The 21045-nt window shown below is 48.3% G+C and overlaps 1 protein-coding gene across 4 annotated transcripts in view; it reads left to right on the top strand.

Moving 5' to 3' along the window:
* Positions 1-17786, top strand: part of LOC121672983 (TOM1-like protein 2) — a 56805-nt gene extending 39019 nt beyond the window's left edge. For 2 of the 4 annotated variants that reach the window (XM_042045967.1, XM_042045969.1), the window contains 4 exons: positions 1598-1663; positions 9264-9323; positions 11866-11902; positions 12433-17786. In XM_042045967.1, the coding sequence (XP_041901901.1) occupies positions 1598-1663; positions 9264-9323; positions 11866-11902; positions 12433-12581 (312 nt within the window). In that variant the 3' untranslated portion in view covers positions 12582-17786. The remainder of the gene's footprint in view (positions 1-1597; positions 1664-9263; positions 9324-11865; positions 11903-12432) is intronic. The other 2 variants (XM_042045968.1, XM_042045970.1) reach the window with 2 other exon arrangements.
* Positions 17787-21045: the final 3259 nt, after the last annotated feature.

A 21045-nucleotide genomic window follows, 5' to 3' on the forward strand; every position in this document is an offset into this window, starting at 1 on the left:
CTGAGGGTCAAAGTTTTTTGGGGCAAATGCCTTACGGGTTGTGGAACTTGGGGCTCTAAGGTGTTGTTGAGACTTTCAGCCTCTTTTCAAAGGTCCGGGACACTGTATCATGTAATCAGAAGAGCTTGTTTTGAAATGCAGTCACTCTGCAATTGTAAACACTTTTTCTCAACTGTTGTGAGGCTTGTGGATGTCTCTTCTTAAAGGAAATAAAAATTAAACTCTCCTAAAGTTACCAGTCCCAGCATGTGTAGCAAAAACCTGGCAGTGCTCAGTAAATGAAAAGACAGGCTTTAATTTGGTTAGAGCTAATTTAAGAACAGCTCTAGGGAGGAGCCAAAAGCTTTGCAACACATTCTTCACACACGTCTCGTTCCAGCACAGTTGTCCAGTGGTAGAATTCAGCACATCCGACGTTTCTAATGTAGTCATTCTCGGAATGGTCTGCAGAGAGGAGGCTGATCACGTGGCATTAGCTGTCTTTTAATGTGATTTAGCAGCTGGAAACAAGATGAGCTAAAAATACACTGTTTTCTTAATATTGCTTTTCCATGTTGGGAATTGCTTTTGTTGCCACAGAGTTGTTGCATGATCACAACTGGGAGGAGAGGTGTCCAAGAAACAATTCTCTGGTGTTACACAGAGAGTAGATGAAATTGGAATGATTTCCCTTTTTTTTTTCCTCAGGAAATGAGACATAAAAGATTGCAGCTGATTCTCCATTACCTGTGTTAATGGGGACAGGAGAGGTGTCCCATGTGTGCAGGTGTCTGGGTGATGTACATAACACACCAGTGGCTCTCTGCTGAGCTCACCCAGTTCTGGGCTGGAGCCACTGCGCTCTGCCAAGCCTGGGCAAGCCCCTCCAGAGCTGGAGATGACTCTGCATCCCACCCTGGCTCAGGGAGGAGATGCTGAAGGACAAGAAACCATCTTAGAGTGTTTGTGGTGCTGTGCCATGCAGTCTGCAGCCTGCTCAGGGGAGCTGGATGCATCAGCAGTCCTTTAACCTCTGCGCTTTTCAGGAGGGGCAGTTTGAAAGGCTGCCAGGACACTGCAGCAAACTGCCCTGACTTCCCCTCCACTCAACACCATTGCAGAGCTGCTGTGCTGTTAGTGAGGGGCACAGTCTGTCTGCTGAGGTCAAGGATGTGAGCACGGTGTGCTGCAGCCCACAGCTTCATAAACAAGGGGGACTCCACGGAGTGTGACACGAGAGTTGCCAGTGCAGTCTGACTGACTGCAGTAGCTTGTACAGCCTCACTTTTCCTTCTTCTAAGAAGATGACAAACATCAGCCTCACTACTAGCCAGTGTTTGGTTTATTTTATTATTATTTTTATTTTTAAGGGCATCATGGAAGCAGTGCTAAAAGGCTGTGAACTGCCAGTAGGAAGTGCAGAACTGGGGGTGAGCTCTGTCCCCCCATGGACAGAGCTGACAGGCAGAGGGGGACACAGCTGCTGCCAGAAGCTACTATAGGCAACTCTGTGTGTATGTGTGTGTCTGTGTATGTGAAGTTTTTAACTGTTTTATTACTTTATCACGGGTTGTTGCTGTGGTTTCTCTCTTTATGGACCTTTCTGTTCTCAACACAGAGGAGAGGTAAAGGTGGGAACTCAGACATGGAGCCCATAGACAAGTGGCTAATTACACAAGGAATGGTGAGGACTTCACCAGTGAAGCGATTCCTACTGCCCACCCCAGTCCCTGACCTAGAATAACCATCCTCCGTTCACCTCTCGTCCTGCCCTATTGAACCGCTTGAAATCGGACAGTACAAGGAGTTTATGTCCCACCTACATCATTACCTGGGGCAAAGGGAAAGATTTGCACCAATTTCTGGTTTATACAGCACAAAGACCTGTAAACAACTGAATCATTTGTAGGATCCCACGTCACCTTCAGAAGAGGCCTGGGGATCCAATTGGTTCCTTCTACTGTCTTGATTTATTTATTGCAGTATCCACTTTTCGAGGGATAAACACAAGTCTCATGGATCTTATTCATAAAGAGGACACTTGCTATCTGTCTTTAAAGGAGCCTTTTCTGGTAGTGCTTAGCTTCATGGTCTGGAATAAACATAGGGAAGTTGTAGGATCATATGTAGTTGAATCGAGTAATGTAGTGATAGTTCTTTATGCAAGGAAGGGAATGGGAGAGCTGCTACCCAGACTGACATCTTCAACCCCACTGGCATTAGGAATCAGACTCAAAAAGGTACAATAGTGTTTCTGGCTTTAAGAATTTAATTCCTGTGTCTGGTGATGCCAGTGCCTTGATAAAATCAGGCTTCTGAAGATCACTGAACCTGTGCACATTCTGACCTTGTTTGAAGTTGTTCTTCATCAATGTGCTTGCAGAGAGAAGTTCAAAGCCTGCTTTAGGTGCAGAAGCCAGAGGAAGGGAAAAAATAGCCTCAGCTATGCCTTAAAGCCAAGTTTTAAGATCATTTTTTTTGGACAATGTAATCCATCACTTTAAGTGTTTGAGATTAGTACCAATAATGTGACCTAACTGTAGAAAATCCTCCCGAGACAGTCCTGGCTGCAGCTGAGTTCAGAGAGGTGCAGGGAGAATTCCATTTGCTCTGGGGTGTGCTGGCAGTGCAGCACGTGGGGCCAGGCACCAGAAAGCCCGTGGAGCAGGAATGTCTCACTCCAGGAGAGCCCTGAATGTCCCAGACTAAGCTGCACCATGCTTAAAAAGAGAAACAACCCAGAAAGTTTAAAGTTCAGAAAATCCAGATTGTGCAATATCTACTCTGTTAAACACTTGCATTTCTTCTTCTGGATTTATGGCTAATCCAGATTATTTCTCAGGGTCAGCTTGGAAATTTGGCAGAAGTTTGCATGGCTGGTGCACACACAGTGATGGGACAGGTGTTGTATCTGCCTGCCCATGCAAGCACACAAAAGCAGTTCCATGCCTGCTCACACATGTGGGTAAGTCCACTGTGGGTACCTGTCCCTGGGAGCCAGAGTGTCATTTTGGTGCTGTCAAACACCCACAGCTCACAAGATGAGAATGAAAAGCTGTAAAATGAGCAGCAGTATGAGTTTTGCCTCTGATACTGTTGACTGTGGCTCACAGAGGCTCTCGCTGTTCGGTGGCTCTGTTGCAGCCAGGGATGTGCTGTGCCACTGTTAGATGTTCATCTATAATGAATAATCCAGTGATTGAGTTAGTTCCTCTTCTTTGCCTTTCCACTGTTTACAAGAGCGGGGAAGCATGAAATCGGCACCCCTGCTGTTCACACCACTCACACCACTGCTTTATTAAAAAAGCAAACAGCATATTCCTTCATTGGCTTGTGGTTATTCAGTCTGGAAAAAGGATACTGCAGCATTCATGGAGGCATATGGCTTTGGGGAGGGAAGGGGGCCAGTCACTGCTCTTACAAGCCTGTCACCTTGTTTGTATGCTAAACATGAGAGAGAAATACCTAAAATAAAACTAAACTAATCATTAACTCCGTTTCTCTCTTAACTGGCTGTAGTTCTTAACAGTATTTATTAATATGACCTGTAAGCATTTACAATGCCAGTGGATAACTAGGATCCCAGGTATGAACTTGATTTGCCCACTCTGTGGGGTACTTTTTATACTTTGAGGAGGAGGAAAGAGGGGTGAGCTGACACTGCTGTTCCCTGTGCCTGTACAACACTGAGACCACTCAAAGGGAATTCTCCACCTGCCAGAGTGGTTCTCGCATCCCTCATGACCTGACGTTGTTCTGTCCAAACTGTGATACATTTCAGCTTTGGGTTGAGTCCTTCCCACTCCATTTCTGTGCATCCCAGTTCACCACACACCTTTGCAGTCTCTGTCTCTCCTCTCCCAGTGAATTTGGCAGTGTTGTTCTTGTTTCAAGTTAACCTGTGGCTCAGTTCTGCCATTGAGGTGATGCCAGGACCATGGAAACAGACACAAGCCACACCTTTATCCATCCCAGCACTACCTACAAGAATAAAGTAGACAAAATGATATTGGCAGAAAATGTTTCTGGTATTTATATGACTGAGGGATGGCAGGTGAGCTGTTCCAGTGACAGATCTGTCTGCAGTGTGAGGTCAGGGTGTTGCCATGCAGGTCTCACACAGGGCTCCGTATCAGCAGCAATTAGGCAGAGACTTTACCACAAAGCCATGTTTTAGTGCAGGTAGTCTCAGTTCCCTTCTCATGAGATTGGACAGCTATTGAGATTTGCATTAATATATTCCTTAGAATAATCTGTCAACCCACTCACATGCCAAATGGGTTATTTGTTCTGAAAGTGAGAAGTAGGTGTTGCTTAAGCCACCACATCAGGACATTAATTGGGACAGTGGCAGAGGAAGGATGAAACTGAACCAGAATTCACAGAAAGTTATATGAGCACCATTCAGCATTCTGCCTTGACCGCCAGGTTAGAGAGGAGAGCCCTCTTTGTAGGGAAGATAGGTGAGTAAAGATGAAAGGAAACCTCTGTTAATTAGTAACCAAGTGGGATGCTGCTATGTGTACCTTCAAGAGAGAGATAGGATCTGAGATGTGGAAATGATTTGGGTAACATGAGACTGTTGAATACCATCATCTACTTGGAGACTGAAGTGCTTGAACTGTGGATAAGCCCAAAAATAGACACATGAAGATCTCATTTCTTCCATGTGGTGGAACCCCTCTCCCTGTTGAAGGCAAGCAGGGGTTTTCACTTAGCTGAAGACCGCGGGGATCTCCTTACCTTCCCAGCCGCGGTGTTTTTCAGAGCACTGTGCAAGGACAACCCAATCCCCCATGTCAGTGAGGGCTGGCACTGTCTGGACACGCCTGTCAGATCCAGATGGGCTGGTTGTTGTACGGGCACAACAGGCTCTGCTGGGGAACGTGCTGCACCCGAGCTCTTGCCTGGCGCGGCCGTGCAATGCGTAATGATTACGAGTAATCAAGGAGTTAATTTAATCCTTACATGTAAAGTCAAGCGTGTTCTAATATTGAGGCCAAGCAGCTATTTCAAGATCACAACAGCTTTAAATAGATGGTAAGGCTGTAGTAGTAAGCTGGAGTAGCCTACTAGTGTGCTCCTAGTGCTGCTGTAGGAATGACAGACCTCTACTACTGCTAACCAACAAGGAGGAGTGAGTAGCAACTAACCAAGGACTGATGTCAGCTTTGTTAAACATCTAAAAAGAAGTGGAATTAACTAAGCTATTACAAGGCAGTAGTCTAGCAACAATTAGCATAAACCTTTTTAAACATTTTAAGAACATTAATGAGCTCACCTAGAGACCTGAATTGTCATTTCATACCTGCTTCTTTTCCAGTGGGATCATTTTTAATAGAAATAAAATGTGATAATAATAACCTTAAACTGTCTTTTTAAGGGTAGAATATTGGATTTTATGACTTCTGAGGAAATATATTGGCAATACTCTTTGGCTTTTGATTGCTAGTGAGAACATCAACACAATCTAACTTAGATAAGTAGGAACTTGAATTCCAGGTTCCTGTGGGTTTTGTGGGATTGAACACACACTTTTGTTCTCCCAGCTCTCCTTTTCCATTTCCCTTTCAGGACTGTTGAGATGATCCCATTTGTAGGATTTTCCAAAGACTAAATAAAAAAAGGAATTTAAACGATCAGCCCAACTTTTAATTAAAGCCAGTTACTTAAAGTACCCAAAAATATTTTGTGACTTGATTTCCATTTACTTTGAGTATAGACTTTAAAAAAAAATAAATCATAATATCTTTATACAAATAGCTGTTGCAGCCAGCACTGGGGAGCTTTCTTGCCAAGACTGAGAGCTTCACTAGACCATGGAAGTTTGCGTAATCAAAGTATTAACAAGACAGTGTCCCATTCCAGAGTTTTTTCCGTGTAGTCTGTGGCTGCCACTGCTGCTTGTTCCCAGAAACTGTTGTCTTTTTTTAATGTGTAAACTAGTTAATTCATTTTTACATTGCCTCTGTTGTGATTTAGGGATTAGTTATAACAAAATTCCCAGGCACATTTTTCAGTTTAGGGCTTCTGAAAGGGGAAGACTTGCCCAACTGACTGGCAAAAATTGAGCTTCTCTGTGTGGTCAGTTTAAAATGAAACATAAATGGTACAATGTTATCGTAAAAATAATATAAAACTTCCAGCTGCTCTCTGAAGAGTTTCCTCCCTCTTTATTCTTGAACAAATTAAACCTGACACATGTAACCCATGTTTTATGAGGAAATGGGGCTCAGAGTCTGAGGAAAGTAAACTGGAAGTTTGAGCATGGAAGGAGCAACAGATACAAACCCTCAGCACTTCTGTGGGTGTGCTGGGAGACAGGGGAAGCTTTTTAAAAGGTCAGTGCTGAATAGCAAACGGCTGACACACTCAGATGTTTATCTTACAGCTTTGTCTGCTTCTCTGCAAGAAGTGCTCTTGCACTTCTGAGGGCTTTGTTTGTTTGTTATAAGTAGCTCTAGCTGAAAGTGGAATTCCTTTTTTTGCTTTTTTTTTCTTTCTTTTCTTAAAATTCTTCCGAAGCACCACAGCATAAACTCTTGTGCTGCTGAGCTGTTCTTCGAGGACTTCTGCAAATTCAAGAGTCCTGTGATTCTCAGGAATTCAGTACTTGATCAGTCATCTGTCATGTTTTCAGGATAATCAAGATTTGAGCTGCTGTTCCTTCTAATACAGGGGCACAGTACTACCATGCTTTTTATAACAGCTGCTCTTATATTCATAAAATCATAAAATTCTGGAATGGTTTGGGTTGGAAAGAAAGATCATCTCATTCCAACCCCCTGCCATGGGCAGGAGCACCTTCCATTATGCCAGGTTGCTCCAAGTCTGGTCCAACCTGGCCTGGAACACTTCCAGAAATGGGACGGGCCACAGCTTCTCTGGCAACCTGTGCCAGGGCCTCCCCACCCTCACAGGGAATAATTTCTTCCTAATATCTAACCTAAATCTACCCTCTTTCATCTTAAAGCCATTCCCCTTTGTCTTACCACTTCAGGCCCTTGTCCAAAATCCCTTTCCAGCTTTCTTGGAGCCCCTTAAGGGATTGTGTTCCTGTGAATTTTATTCACAGAAAAGGAAAAATAAACCAGTTATTTTCCTCCTCCCTTCCATGCCCACTTCCTTATCCTTAGAGAAACATAAGCACCTCTCTGAGCTGCAAACCAGCCAGCAGCTCCGAGGCTGCACCTTCCACAGCGTTACCTACTGCATGCAGGTTAAGCAACCCAGGAGAGAGGCAGCAGTGCAACTTCTGCAGTAGGTTTTAGGTTGCTGTAGGCTGAATAAATTAATTATATCACTGAAGCCAATATTTTATAAAGCTGTTAAACCAAGGAGACAGTCGTACAAGATGCAACTTGTCCTTGGGAAGGAATGTGTTGGAAGATGCTTAGAGCTCTTCTCTTGTCAGTGGCTGTCTGGGCCAGCTTGCAGCAGCTTCAGCTCACTGTGATAGCATTGTGTGTGCATGATTCAGGAAATCAGAAAGGGGCAATTATCTGGTCCATTCCAAAGGAAACTGCAGGAATTTATTTTCGGTTTGGGATCTTTATGAATTCGCTGGAAGCAAAATGACACCTTGTACCTCTGACCCCAGGAAATGTCACTTTGTCCAGTAACCTGTCAAGTCAGAGCCCAGCCACTTTCCTGGTGCTGCTCTTTGGGGGAGATGCTTTGGATTGAGTTCTGGATTTCCAGTTCTTTGACACCACTAACCCATTTTAGCAGGCCTCACCTCAAGCAAGGGCTTAACTGGCCTCCTCAGTACAAGGGGCCACTTGATTCTGTGAAAAAATTCCTGAGGAGCTTTACTAAACAGCCTCAGTCTCTGGGATCCAGCATCTGTCTGTCTTCCTCTGCTAGAGCTGCCTGAGAAATCTACATCTCCCAAGAAATGCATCTGCAGAGCCTCTTCCAGCTCTTCTTTTTGAATCACAGAGTCATTAATGTTGGAAAAGACTTCCAAGATCATCAAGTCCAACAATTAACCGAGCACTGCCAAGGCCACAACTAAGCCATGTCCTTAAGCACCACATCCACAGGTTTTTTTATCACTTCCAGGGAGGGCAATTCCTGTGAGAGGTTTCAGGCAAAGCTGTGGAGAGCCCCTGACACCTTTTCTGCCTAGGAGAGTCCCTCTAACAGTGCCAGGTCTCCTGCCTGCCAGCCCCACTGCTCAGCTGCCGTGCCCTGGCCTGGAACTCACATGTCTGACATTGTTTTCCAACTATTTTTGAGGCTGTCCTTACCTGGATCTATTGTGGTGTTTTCCTGTTTATGTCAGTAGGCCTCTGTTGTATTTAAGCAATGTAGTTAAGTCAGGAAATTCTACACCTAATACTCAGTAATTTCCCTTTGCTGACCCAGTTACCCTTCGCACTGTGTGAAATCGCTGCCCTTCAGCTGCCTCTGCGCTGCCCGTTGCAGTCACACCGGTATCGTGACCAGTTCCACTGCAGGGGCAGAGGCAAAACCTTCCATGCCTGGGTGTTAAACTGCTCTGGAGCCTGACCTGCTCTGGAGAGCCCTGCTGCAGCTCTGGTACTGTCCTCTCCTCCTCTGCCCCATCCTCCTCCTCCTTTACCTTTGAGACTCTGCACTTTGCACTGCCACATGTTGGGCTCTGCTGCTGAGGGTCACCTTTGGCAGAGGAGTGGGAACTGGGAGCTGGGAGAGTTTTGCTTTAAACCCTTGTGCCAAGGCTTGCCAGGGCTCGGTGGTGTGGTGGGAGGAGGATCTGGGAGGAAGCATGACTGTACCCTGGGCTCTGACTTCTCCACCTGTGGGGAAAACCAAATTGTTTTCATAGGAGTGTTGCCTGAAGACTTTGAGAGCCTCTTTCTTCTAACCCTTCACTGTGGCTAATATCCATTTAAAAAAACCAAAAAGGTGTAAATTTAACATTTCAAAACCTTACTGATATCCAGTATTCTACCCTTAAAAGCATTTCACGATCAAGATTAGAATCATCAGTCCATCTTGATGGTTTTAATATGTGGTCGAGAACTTACTCATCTTATGCTGGCATCCAGTCACGTCATTCCCCATAATCTTTCTCTTGTTTTTTTTAGCCCTGTTGTTCATAATTTCCTTTCCAAGTTGTTTCCTTATTTGAAATGCCATTTATATTTTGTTGCCTTTTTTTTTTCCAGCACATCTTACATCTTTGTTTTTGTTTTGTTTTTAATCTTATTTCTGGCGTTTTCCATCGCTCTGTGGCCATGATTGTGGATGTGTTTTGGTTTTTGCCTGCCTTGCTGTTCTCTCGCTGCACTCCTTAGATCCCTGTTGCACAGTCCTCTGTCATGGATGACATTGAGGAGTGGCTCAGTACCGACTTGGTGAGACTCTTTATATTTTCATTTTTCACTTGCACAGTTAACTTTCAATGCATTGCTGAGTTCCTGGTACTTCTCATAGCGGGAAGCAGTGAAACTTCCCAAGCAGAGAGATTGGTTCCCTTTGAAGGGAGTATCTAAGCAGGAGGAGTCAGGGTCACATTCAGCAATTCAATCAAAACACTTCTTTTCTGAGCTGTTTTATTTTCCCTTCTCCATGTGAGCATCACAGAATAGCATGTGTTCCAGAAAACGTGGGATTCTGGTCCCCAAATGGGGAAGCATTAAATACAGGCTGAATTTTTCTGCACCAGACTTAAAGTCCATGTTTAAAGCTGCATTATTTAGACAGGATCTAAGTTCATGCTTATGTTGAGGCATGCTTTTAAGAGATGCTGGATCAGGGCTTAGATTCCTTTCCAATCAAGATGTCTTTGTTAAACTGGCAGGCAATCTTGACATGTTTCATAATAGTAATAATAAAAATTTATAACAGTCTCTCTTCAGTGTTTATAACTTTCAGTTTCTCCTAAATTATGATTGTCTGGTAATTATTCAACAAACAAACAAACAAAAAGAACTAAAAGTAGCTTTGCCTTCACCCTGGAGTTTGTTTTGCTGTCCCAAAACACATTTGGTTTAAGCAGGATACAACAAGTACACATTCATTCTGTTTTGTTTTTTTTCAGTGTAAGCATCTGACTCAAATCAACCAAGTGCATTTTGGGGGGTGGGTGCTGGGTTGTATTCACATGGTTCTTTTAAACATGGTTTTAGTGAACTGAACTTGCGCTCACCATATCCCCAAGGATCATCTCCTTCCATTCTTCCAGCTTCAGACAGAAAACTCCCAACTCTTTAGGGTCTCCCCCACCCCCTTCCTGCTGCCTGCTCAGCTCCCAGCTGGGAGCTGTGGGATTCAGGCTCCATTCCCCAGCTCTGGAAGCAGAGCTGCAGGCACGCTCTGGCACGTCAGCCCTGTGCTCTGGCACTGGAGAAGCTGGCTGTACGGGAAGGAAGCAAATTCTCCAGCTCTCCAGAGGTGCCTGAAGTGCTTAAACAGATTCTGGGTTCAGTGTTTGATTTTGGCAGACTGGCTGGCTGTCTCTGAAATGTCACTGAGTTCCAGCTGCAGGTAGGTTTGTCAGACCTCAGTACAGGAGTCATTTTCAAATTTAATTACAAACTGGCCTCATTTTGATGAAGAAATATGGTAAATGTAGCATGTCCACTCTGCTTAACCAATAAACTTTTGTCTTTGCCATTTAAATTAATTTAGAGGGAGAGAAGATCTGATGGAGAGATATGGAGGTAGCTCTGTGCATCTCTCATCCCCAGGACAGACTTGCTCAAAAGGAACAAAGCAGAGAAGTGTCCTGGAAATGCCTGAGCAAGCCTGGGGATGTCCCTGGCACCCCATCCCAACCCTATATTGCACCCTGTGTGCAGCAGAAAGATGCCTGTGAAAATTTGGACTGGATTTTTGTTTTTCACTCTGGGTCCCCACCCCCTTGTTTTGTTAACAGCTCATTTCAATTCTCTCCTTCCCAGGTGAGGAAGTTGCAGGTTAGGTTAGATAATTGTTATTTCCTTACCCTTTTTGGAGTACACTGGGACAAACAGCAGCTCTGCCTGTGAAGAGGCTGCTGTGTGAACATTTGGAAACCTCAATGCAGTAGAAAGCCAGGAGATGCTCAGGCTCTAAAAGCCTTTGTGAGGCCAGTCAGTATGTTCCCACTGCTGGTAGAGAAGCCAGGTATAGACAAATACTTTACTTTTTCAAAGCAGGTTCAACATGAGATTTTCAACTAGTATTTTTACCCATCTTTAACATCCTGATAGATTGACAAGGATGCCTATCCCTGGACTTCTAATTTCATTATTTGAAATGCACATTGAAATGCACAAACTGGTGGAAATGCAGTGACCCTGTGTCATTCCCAGCTTTTGATTCTCATGGACAGACACTAACTGCTGTCAATATCTCTCATCCAGCTCACCCTGGTCTTGTCTTTGTGCAGCATGGACACAGGAAAGCTGCTATATTTTAGTATGAAACCTAAAATGAACTCTCACAGGAGGAATGTTGGCCCCAAACAATTTTGCACGTGTCCTTTGTCAGCTAAAACTGCATTTTACTTGAAGACACAATGCAAACCCCAGTCCTGACTTTTTTAAGGACTGTGTGACAGAAAAGATGCCATCTGTGTGTGTGACTCACACAGCTCAGATTTGGACCAGAATTACTGTCTGAAGGGGAAACAGTGCTGGACTGACATTCAGATCAACAGGGAAAGCTTAGCTATCCACCAGCAATCTTCAGAAGCACCTCAGTGCTTGTTCTCCTGCTCTGCAATGCAGTGAAATGTCAGTCCCCTCTGGCCTCCTGATGTGGGAGCCCTGTGATTTCCCCAGGTCCCCCTGCTCCGATGGTTAATATGTGGAAACAAGTGGTCGAAACTGTCCAGTTGTATTAAAGGTGGAGGGGATGACAGGGAAGGGGAAGCACTGCCTGTGCTCACATGCCTTTTTGTTCCCATTGCAGAAAGGCAACGAACTGGAAGAAGGAGTGACCAGTGAAGGTAAGCAGAGATGCCCGTGGCTATGAGCCATTCTCAGGTTAGTGCTCAGATGGAATTTGCTCTGATCCCTGCTGAGATGCTGCCTTCTCCCAGCCTGATGTTCCCCAGCAAATGCTTCCATGCTCAGAAAAGCAGGAGGAGAGCATTTCACAGCAAAGGTTCATATTTATGGTGTGGGGAGCCCTCCTGGCTCCAAGTGCTTCCCTGCCATCTTCCTTGGCTGTGCTCTGTGTTTGTGCCAGCAGGAATGTGTCCCCAAGCTGCTCAGCCCTTTGGAATGATGTTTCCCTGGATCTGTCACAGCCGGTGGCATAGTGTGGGTTTGATTCCAGCTGCTGCCTGAGCTCGGGTGTCTCCAAGGACAGCTGTACCCTTTCCCGAGGAAGTCATGCTGTACCAGTATTTGTGCCTGCAAACACAGCCCGACAGGATGCCAGGCCCTGGAATTTCCGCCCCTGCCAGCCTCTGTCCCTGGGGCCAAACCCACGGCCCCAATTCTTACCTGTCTTCCTTCTGTTTTTGCATTGCAGAGTTTGACAAATTTTTAGAAGAGCGAGCCAAAGCGGCGGAGATGGTTCCCAATCTGCCATCCCCTCCCCTGGAAGCCCCCACCCCTCCGACAAATCCTTCCAGCAGGAAAAAGCAGGAGCGCTCGGAGGACGCCCTCTTTGCACTGTGAAGATGGCACGGAGCCACCCTCCCACCCCTGTGCTCCGCCAGAGAATATCTCCGTACGGCCACTTTGTCCTCCACAGTCCTTGGCTAACAACGACCCCCATCCCCCCCATTCCATAGTTTGCTTCTCCCTCCCTCCCTCCCCAAACGATCCACCCCCACAAGCTGACTCTTTCTATTTAAATCCAACGCTATTCCTGCCAGACCACGATTCTCCAGCACTCGCTTAATCCCCTCCTTCCTGTCCCAGCTGCACAAAACCAGCTCTTGATGCTGAAAACCCCTTCAGAATGCACGAGTACGTCACACTGGGCTGAAACAAAAGCCCAGGGGGGAGAGAGCAGCCTTGCCCTTCAATTTATGTAGGGATCATCCTCTTCTGTAGGCAGGTCCTGCCAAGTAGACGGCTCTGTCAGTCAGCATGTAATTGACTGAGCTGGAATGTTCAGGAGGAGTGTGTCTTTATTTTTAGATAAAATGTTAATGTATTGGCTTTCGTGTTGGATTCGACAGCAAGGAACAACTGTTCCCCTTTCAACATGTGCTTCACAAGTTAAAATCCTTTACTCTCCCACTCACACATCTCCTGGTACCATATGGTGGTCGCTTTTCCCCACTTTCTGTGGCGTTTCATTTCTAAATCTCACAGGGTATTTTTTGCCTTGTGTTTTATCTGGGCTTGCTCTAATTTGAAGCAGTCTGTTGGCCATGTCCAGTAGCTCTGGCAGTTGATAAGGATGGAAAATGCTGGGCTAAATGGATGCTTTAACGATGGCACAGGAAGCACCTCGCTCTTTGAGAGACCATTGTCACACAGGAATTTCCCTGGTGTGTTTGCCTTTTAAACTAGCTTGGTTATTTTCTCTTTACCTTAGATTCCTTCTTCAGCGACTGTAGAGCTCTGCACTTGGTGTAAACATCCATGCAGATGGATGGGACTTGCTCATGGATTGGGTGTGAGCTGAGGTTCCTGGATTCCCTGCAATGCCTGGTAGAATAGACATGCTGGTTCTTGGGGATAGGGATGAGGAAAAGAGGCAAACCTCAGAGGTTTGTATGGAACACTGAGGGAGATGGTTACCATGGAGGGATTAGCCGTGCCAGCCTGTGCTGGAGGTGAAACTCCTCATTTCCTTCTAGTTTTAGGCTGAAGAAAGTGTTGAAGTGATTGTGACCGTGCTATTTGTAATTTTTGGAACGTCCTTTGATCCCTCTGCCCTTCATTAACTCCCGGCTCCTATGGGGCTGCAGTCTCTGTGCAAACAAGCATATTCCCTTGCTTGCCAAAGGCATGGCCAGGATTCCTGCTCCTCTGGGGCTGCCAGAAGGGATTCCAGCATGTGTGCCTGCCTTGCTGGGCTGACAGGCGGAGCTGGAGCAGGCAGCTCCAGCCATCGCTGCATCCCCCAGCGTGTTCCTTGGGAGGAAGCCAGTGGCACAGGATGGCAGGATCAAAGAGAGAGCTGAGCAGTGCATGGCAGGAGAATCTCCCATCCTGACAGAGAGGCACTTTATCAGCTAAATGCCCGTGCAGGCAGCAGGCTCCAGCCCCTCTTCCTCAGGGTGTTCCTTGGTTTAGGCAATCTCCCTCTGACCTGACATGTCTGAGCTTCCCAGGATGCTGATATGTGTCAAGCTCTCTTGAAAGTTGTTCTAGGCCAAGTGATAGAAGCTTTTATCTGAGCACAGCATTTTATCAGCCCATACCATACTCTCTGAGGACCACCCCCTTTGGGACATTGTGACACACAAAGCCTATTACCCTATGCCTGATTGCACCACTGATGGACTTTGACAGCGGACACATTAATCTTTGAAGGGAAACGTTGTTTGGTGCAGGATTTCCAGGCTGTCCCAGGTCAGGTTTCACTCTGTGCCCTCCCTGCTCATCATCTCCTCTGTCCTGCCCTGCCTGCAGCCTCTTCCAGGATCCCTCCATATGTAGCTGGGCCCAGGCAAGGCTGTCCTGCCACGCCTCTGCACTGATGTGACACCTCATCACTGCTCTGTGTAGCACAGTTTACAAGTGGACAGGGAAAACCATGTTAAGGATGGAGATAACTTGGGGATCAAGCTTTTCTCCCCACTTGCTGGCCCTCTGTCCAGTTGAAGCCCTTCTGTGTGGGTCTGCAGAGGCTTTTTCCCATTCCATCTTCTTCGTGGCTAATGGAACCTGCCAGGACAGTCTGCCTTGGCTGCGTTGCACACTCCTGCTCTCACCCTCTGCCCTCACTGCTCAACATAAGATGAGCCTAATGCTCAGGGATTGGCACTGCCAGCTTGCTGCAACACATCACATGTGGCCACCAGCTCCCTGAAACCTGAGGAAACTTCTGTGGCGACACTGATTTGATTTCAGACGGCATCTGGTGATCGCCTGAGCAGTCTCACCAGCACAGAATGAATTGCTGGTATTCCTGTCAAGGCAGAAAGCTCTGTGGGTGTTTTAAGTGTGTATTTTCTCTTCTAAATCCTTGAAACACATTGACCCTGTAAATGGCCACATCAGGTGATTCTAAGCATGTTAATCCAGCTTCCCTGCCAAGCCGGAGGAGATAATCGCATTGCTCAGGCATGGGGATGCTGTCAGATGGTGCAGATTGGCACGGATGTCACTGTCACCGAGCCCTCGCAGCGTCCCACTGCTGCAGCTGTGCTGGCCCTTCATCCCCCACCCCTCAGCCAAAAGGTGCTGGGGGAGTGTGCTTTTAATGCTTATTTCTGTCACACTAAACCTGTCCTAGGACCTCCAAGGAGTTGCTTTAGGTAGAATCTGTTCACTTTCTGGAAGATTCTGCAGAGCTGTCTGTCAGTGATTGCTCTCTCCAGCTGGGAGGAAAAGAGATGGCATGAGAAGGCTGGAGCTGGGAGAAAATACAGGGTGTGTATTGGCAGAGCTCAAGGGGCTCTTTTGGTGTGTGCAGCCCCAGGAAACCCATGGTCCCTGCTGACACTCTACATTATCCTCTGGAAAGCCATGGCACTGCTTGCAGGGGGTGGCAGGTGGCACTGGGACAAGTGGTGGCTTTGCTGGAAGTAGGGCAGCTCCCAGGAGATGCCTTCCTTGGGAGGAAACGTACTTTTGGAAGGACCTGGGATGGATCTGGAGCCCAAATCCACCACACTTGGCTCTCGGGGCTGGAAGCACCAAAAGGAACAGAGTGTGTGGCAGAACAGGTGGTTTAGCCCAAACCTTCTTTAACAAATACAAGAGCTACGCTAGAGCTTCCCAAATGTCCTGTATCAGGATCTCTCATCTTCCCTGTCCTCTTGTGGTCTGCAGAAAACCGGAGTGGTGGGAACTGTCTGAGGGAAAGGGAAGGGGTTTTTCACTTCAGGAGACCAACTTCTCGGTTTATCCTTCCTCCGCTTTCACTCTTAAGTACTTCCTCTGTGCAAGTGGGCAGAGGACTCGCGTGGCTCCAACGCTTGCAAGAACAGGGATGGAGCCGCAGCCTGATCCACTTTCCATAAGAAATAACATCCCAGTGCTTTCTAGGCATATTAGGAATCACAGCTTGACACTCAATGACACTAAATTATTCTTGGGGTCCTTTGTAAGTTCTAATCGTTCCCTATTCTAGGTTAAAATATTTATTTTGTCTATATATTTTCTTTCCAGTGTGTTTTTTTAACCTCTTCTGTTAACTCTTCATGTGCTGAGATGTAAGGATTCAATGGTTTCTATTTAAATATATCCTCTGGGTTCTGTTTTTTTTAATTGTCGTGTGTGGATTTCAGCTGCATCTTCAGCAGGTGTAATAGATAAAAATGTGCTGTACAGACATTTAGGGTGTTTAGGATGTAGGCAAGGCTCATAGGAGAACTGCTCATAGAAACGTAGCACGGTGTCTCTTAAAGGGAACAGCGTAAATGCTGAGACTGGTCCATACTGGGACCCTCACGTAGCCTCCAACATACCTTTTCCCTTCTGATTATCACAGCCTCCATCTCTGGGATGTGCTGATCAACCCAGCTCTGCCATCCCCAGGGCTGGTCTTCCACCTCTAAGCTGAAGGATTTTTAGTGAGGTTCTGTTTGTTTGACTTCATTCAGCATTTTTTGATTGGCTATTTCCACTTTGAAATGGAGGACTGGGAGCTGGCTGTGGTGGCGAGATGTTTCCCTCCAGTGGTGGAAGAACAGATCCGGGCTGTGGTTTCAGGCCCAGGGCAGGGGTGATGGTCCCTCTGTGCAGGAGCTCCGCAGCCTGGCCAGCACAGCCTGTCCCTGCTCCTCTGTTCCCTGCTCTCCTGATGTCACCTACAGGGACAGGATGTGCAGCCCAGGAGAGCAAACAAGATGGGTTTCCAACACTCTGTTTCATCCAATGAGTTGTTGAGTCTCCTGCAGCTGCTGGGAGCCCTGGAGTGGGAACTGCTTGTGCTATCTCCATCCCCGTCCATCCCCATCCAGCTCCGTCATTGTTTACCTCCTCAGGGCTGACCACAAGCCTTGTGGAGCCTCCCCTGGAAAAACACAGCTCAGAACAGTTATTTTTATGGAAATAATGAAGCAGTGAGTGGATTTAGAGCTGTGTTGGAGGTAACCCTTCTGCTGCTATGGGCTGTGGAGACGAGGTGCCCACACAGCACCTTCCACCCGTCCACCCCAAACCGCAGCTTCTGGAGCAGGCTGTGCCTGCCTGCTCCAGCCCCAGGTTCCCCACACCTCCTCCTCACCTGGAGAGAGGTGAGGCTGTGTATCACCAAGAGCCAGCTGGCCTTGGGCAATGCCGAGCTCTGGTGCTGGTTCTCTTTAGCCTGTGACAAACCCACTACTCTGAAATTCCCACCCTGCTCCGTGTTTTTATGAGTATGAGCTCCTCATTCCCTACATGTTCCCATGAGCTGTTGTTAACCCTACAAACATAACCTGTGTAATAGCTTCTCTGTATATTACAGCTGTAGGCTTTCCAGATAAAGGTGGATAATATTTATTTACTGAAGATACTGGATATTTTTTTGTTTGGGAATGGGGTAGGGGGAGAAAAGGGACATAACTGTTTAAAGAGATCGACTATGTAAAGAGAAACAAAATACACGAAAAGCAGAGAAACCCAACACTAAAACATCACTGTATTCAAGTAGAAAGTGTTTCTGTTAAGGACAAGACAACTGTATTAATCTGCCATTGTTTAACTTGCTCCAGAAATCATCTCCTTGGTTCCTGCATGTGAGATATTCCAATAAATACACTATTAGTGTGAGCTGGGAGTGCTATCGTCTCTCTCTCAGCTGGGGACTCGCTTGGCTCGACTGCCTGGCCTGAGCACAGGGAATGAGTGAGCACGGGGGACACGTGTGGCCCTTGGGTGCCCAACAGATGACAAAATTTGGAGTCCCTGGTGTCCTCTGGGTGACAGAACCTGGGCATTCCCTCTGGGAGAAGGCTTGTCCCCAGCAGTTTCTCGTTGTGTCTTTGCGTGGCTTGTGCTCTGCTCGGTGCTGTGTTGCCTGTGCTGCTAAATTCGTGTCCCATTAAATTTTGGCACCTCTTTTGACACTGACATCAGGCAGACACACGGGTGACAACCTGGGTGCTCAGTGAGACACCTGCCCACCTGGCAGGGCTTAACTGATAGTTCTTGGAGGGCAACTGTGGATCACCACCCTGGTGACCTAGAAAGTGGTGGGTGATGTTCCCAGCCCATCCAAGGGCCACATTCCTGACTCATCAGCCAGGAATTTGTTCCAACATCCCCATTATGATGGTGGGTTTGATGGGCAGAGAAGGAAGAGCACCAGCTTAGGAACCCCGGAGAAGTGGCACTGGCCAAACTGAACTTATTCGGCAGAATGGTGCCCTCCATCCTGCCCATGGAGAGCCATGCTGATGGTTTAAAGCTGGGGAAGGGGGGTGTGGAATAGCTGGAAAGATGGGTTCCCCTCCCTGTAGCCATATACTAGCATTAAACAGCCCTGCCCCAGCTTGTTTACCCCGTGCTGATCATGTGCCTGGCTCGATGTCAGATACATTCAGGGAGGTTCCTGGCCTGGATCTGTTCTGCTGGGAAAGGTGTGGAGCTGCTGCTACCCTGACAGGGCAGAATCACACAAAAAGCACTGGGTCAAAAATGTCCAGCGCTGTGCCAGAGGTCTGTGGTAACAGAGGCTGTGGGAGCAGGGACTGTGGGAGTGGGGGATGTGGGAGCAGGGGCTGTGGGAGCAGGGACTGTGGGAGTGGGGGCTGTGGGAGCAAGGGGCTGTGGGAGCAGGGGGCTGCTCCTTCCAGGAGCTTCACCGCATTGTCCTCCGCAGCCTCACGGTTACACTCATGAGGGAAAGATCCCTCTAACCCCAAATTCTGCCTCCAACAGGGGCCAGAGTGAGTGCAAAGGGAAGAGTGTAATAGCAGGACAAGCATATAGGGACTTGTTTTTCCCATTTGTGCCTCTCCAGCTGCTGGTGATCCAACTTCCCAAACTGAGCATGGCTTCCCCAGATTTGTGAACCCTGCTGGTCTTCTCTTCTCCAAGCCTGCTCCCACAGCGACCGTGCAAACTCCCAGCATGGGCTGGGGGCTTCCACACATCACTGCCCTCCACCGTGGGCTGCCAAGCCCAGGCACAGAGCATGACACGGAGCCCCATATGGGAAAAGCCTCGGGCAGGCTGTGTGTCACTGCTTTCTGGAATGGGCAGCAAATGGGAAATGACCACAGGGGCGTTTACCTTTTCCCATTTCACCTGAGGGTAAATAAACCCGGACCAGGGGCTGCACTGGAGTGCCACCAAACCTGTCTGCATCTCCCCAAGCTGTGGCTCAGGAAGGGACAGTTGGCAAAGCCAAGTTACAGGCAGTGAAGGAGAGAAGAGGCTTTTGAATCTGTTTGCGACACAAATTAATGATTAACGCCGCGCTCTGCCAGAACAAAACAACCTCCGGGGCAGGCAGGATGCCAAAGGCTGGGCACGGAGCATGGCACGCTGCTTCCAGCGCAGGGCTAAGGTGTGCTGGCAGGTGGGAAACACCCGGGGTCTAAGTTTGGGAGAGCCCAGCTGGCTGAGCGAGGGGCCAGCAAGATGAGGAATGCTCCGTTCAGGCACAGCACGTCCCGGAGCTGCGGCTGCCTCCGGTGCCGCTCGGGGAGATGCTCCAGCGCCTGAGCCCCGCGGAGCCGCACCAGCCCGCCCGGCCGGCTCGGCGGCCAGAGCCCAGCCATCCCGGGGCCGGTTTGTTTTCTGTCTCATCCTGCGGTTTCCTCCCAGCCTGCGCTCAGGAAAACGTCTCAGCGACTCCGGAGCGACCACGTGGCCCGTCCGCCATCCCCGCAGGACTGACATGATGTAATCGCGGGCCCCGAGCCGTGATGTAGAATCACTCCACTCAGGGCCGCCGCGCTTATTGGCTGCGTGGCCCTGGTCCTACGGGCGGGGTTTTCCGTACTCCGCAACCCAGCGCACCCCGAGGAGCCCCACCCCTCGTGGAATCCATCGCCCCCAAACCCGGCCCACGGAGTCTCCGCGCTGCTTCGTCCTTCGCCAGTGCACGGAGGATGCTGCTGTTTGCTGGGGTGTCCCCCCGACCCCGGAGCAGGGGAAGCACCACGTGTGGGCTCCCGGCGTCCTCGGACCCTGTGGATCGGGATCGGGGAAGGGCCCTGGCAAAATCCAGCTTTGCACACAGCTCGTGCAAAGATTAAGCTGTGTTTGCATGTATTATTTCCCCCCTCCATGTTTGTATGCGATTTTCCCCCTCTGTGTTTATGTGGTTTTGTTCCTCTATATCCCTCAGGGAGAGCTGTGCCCCGGATCTTGCAGAGGTTATTAAAGGTCTGTGACCCCCATGCTTGCACGAGGCTGCTCTAAATCCATGGGGGCCACATCACATCCATCTCCCCAGCCCTGGAAACTTGCCCTCTCCTCCTGCAGCACATGGACTGCACCAGGGAAAGGGAAACCGCACCACCACAGAGCCTGGCTTCTCCCCAGTGACTCCAATAAAAATGGGAGGGAAGCACATTGTTCCCTGCATGTCCCATGGCAGGTCATGGATCTCCCGAGGGTTTTCCCTCAGTGATGTTTGCTGTGGGTGAGGGATGTCCAAGCAGCTGATGGTGCCCAATGTGTGGGTGACGCTGCCCCAGCTGCTGGCGCAGAGCTGAGCCAGGATTCCCTGGGCTTGTCCCCAGCTCGGGCACAGGCCAATGTCCCCGGATTGAGGAGGCTGGAGTGGGGGTGAGGGTGCAGAGGGGACCAGCAGGGCTCTGCACCCCCAGCTCTGCTGCCACCACGTGCACACACAGGGTGCTCATTGTGGTCCCCAATGAGCCCTGGGGTGCTCCGTGCCACACACTGCAGAGGGGTGCCTGCTGTGCTGCCACGTGGGAGCCAGTAAGGCTGAAGGGAAGTTTCTAAGGTGCAGCCAGGTTTAATGAATTCCCAGGTAGCCTCAGATTGTGCTTGGTGACACAGAAGAGGAGAGGGCAAACTTCCAGAGAGCTGATATTGCAGCACATTTTCTTGT

Source organism: Corvus kubaryi, unplaced genomic scaffold (genome assembly GCF_017639235.1).
Source record: "Corvus kubaryi isolate FWS band 111438036 unplaced genomic scaffold, C.kubaryi_AGA036_p1.0 65068, whole genome shotgun sequence".
Taxonomy (NCBI): domain Eukaryota; kingdom Metazoa; phylum Chordata; class Aves; order Passeriformes; family Corvidae; genus Corvus; species Corvus kubaryi.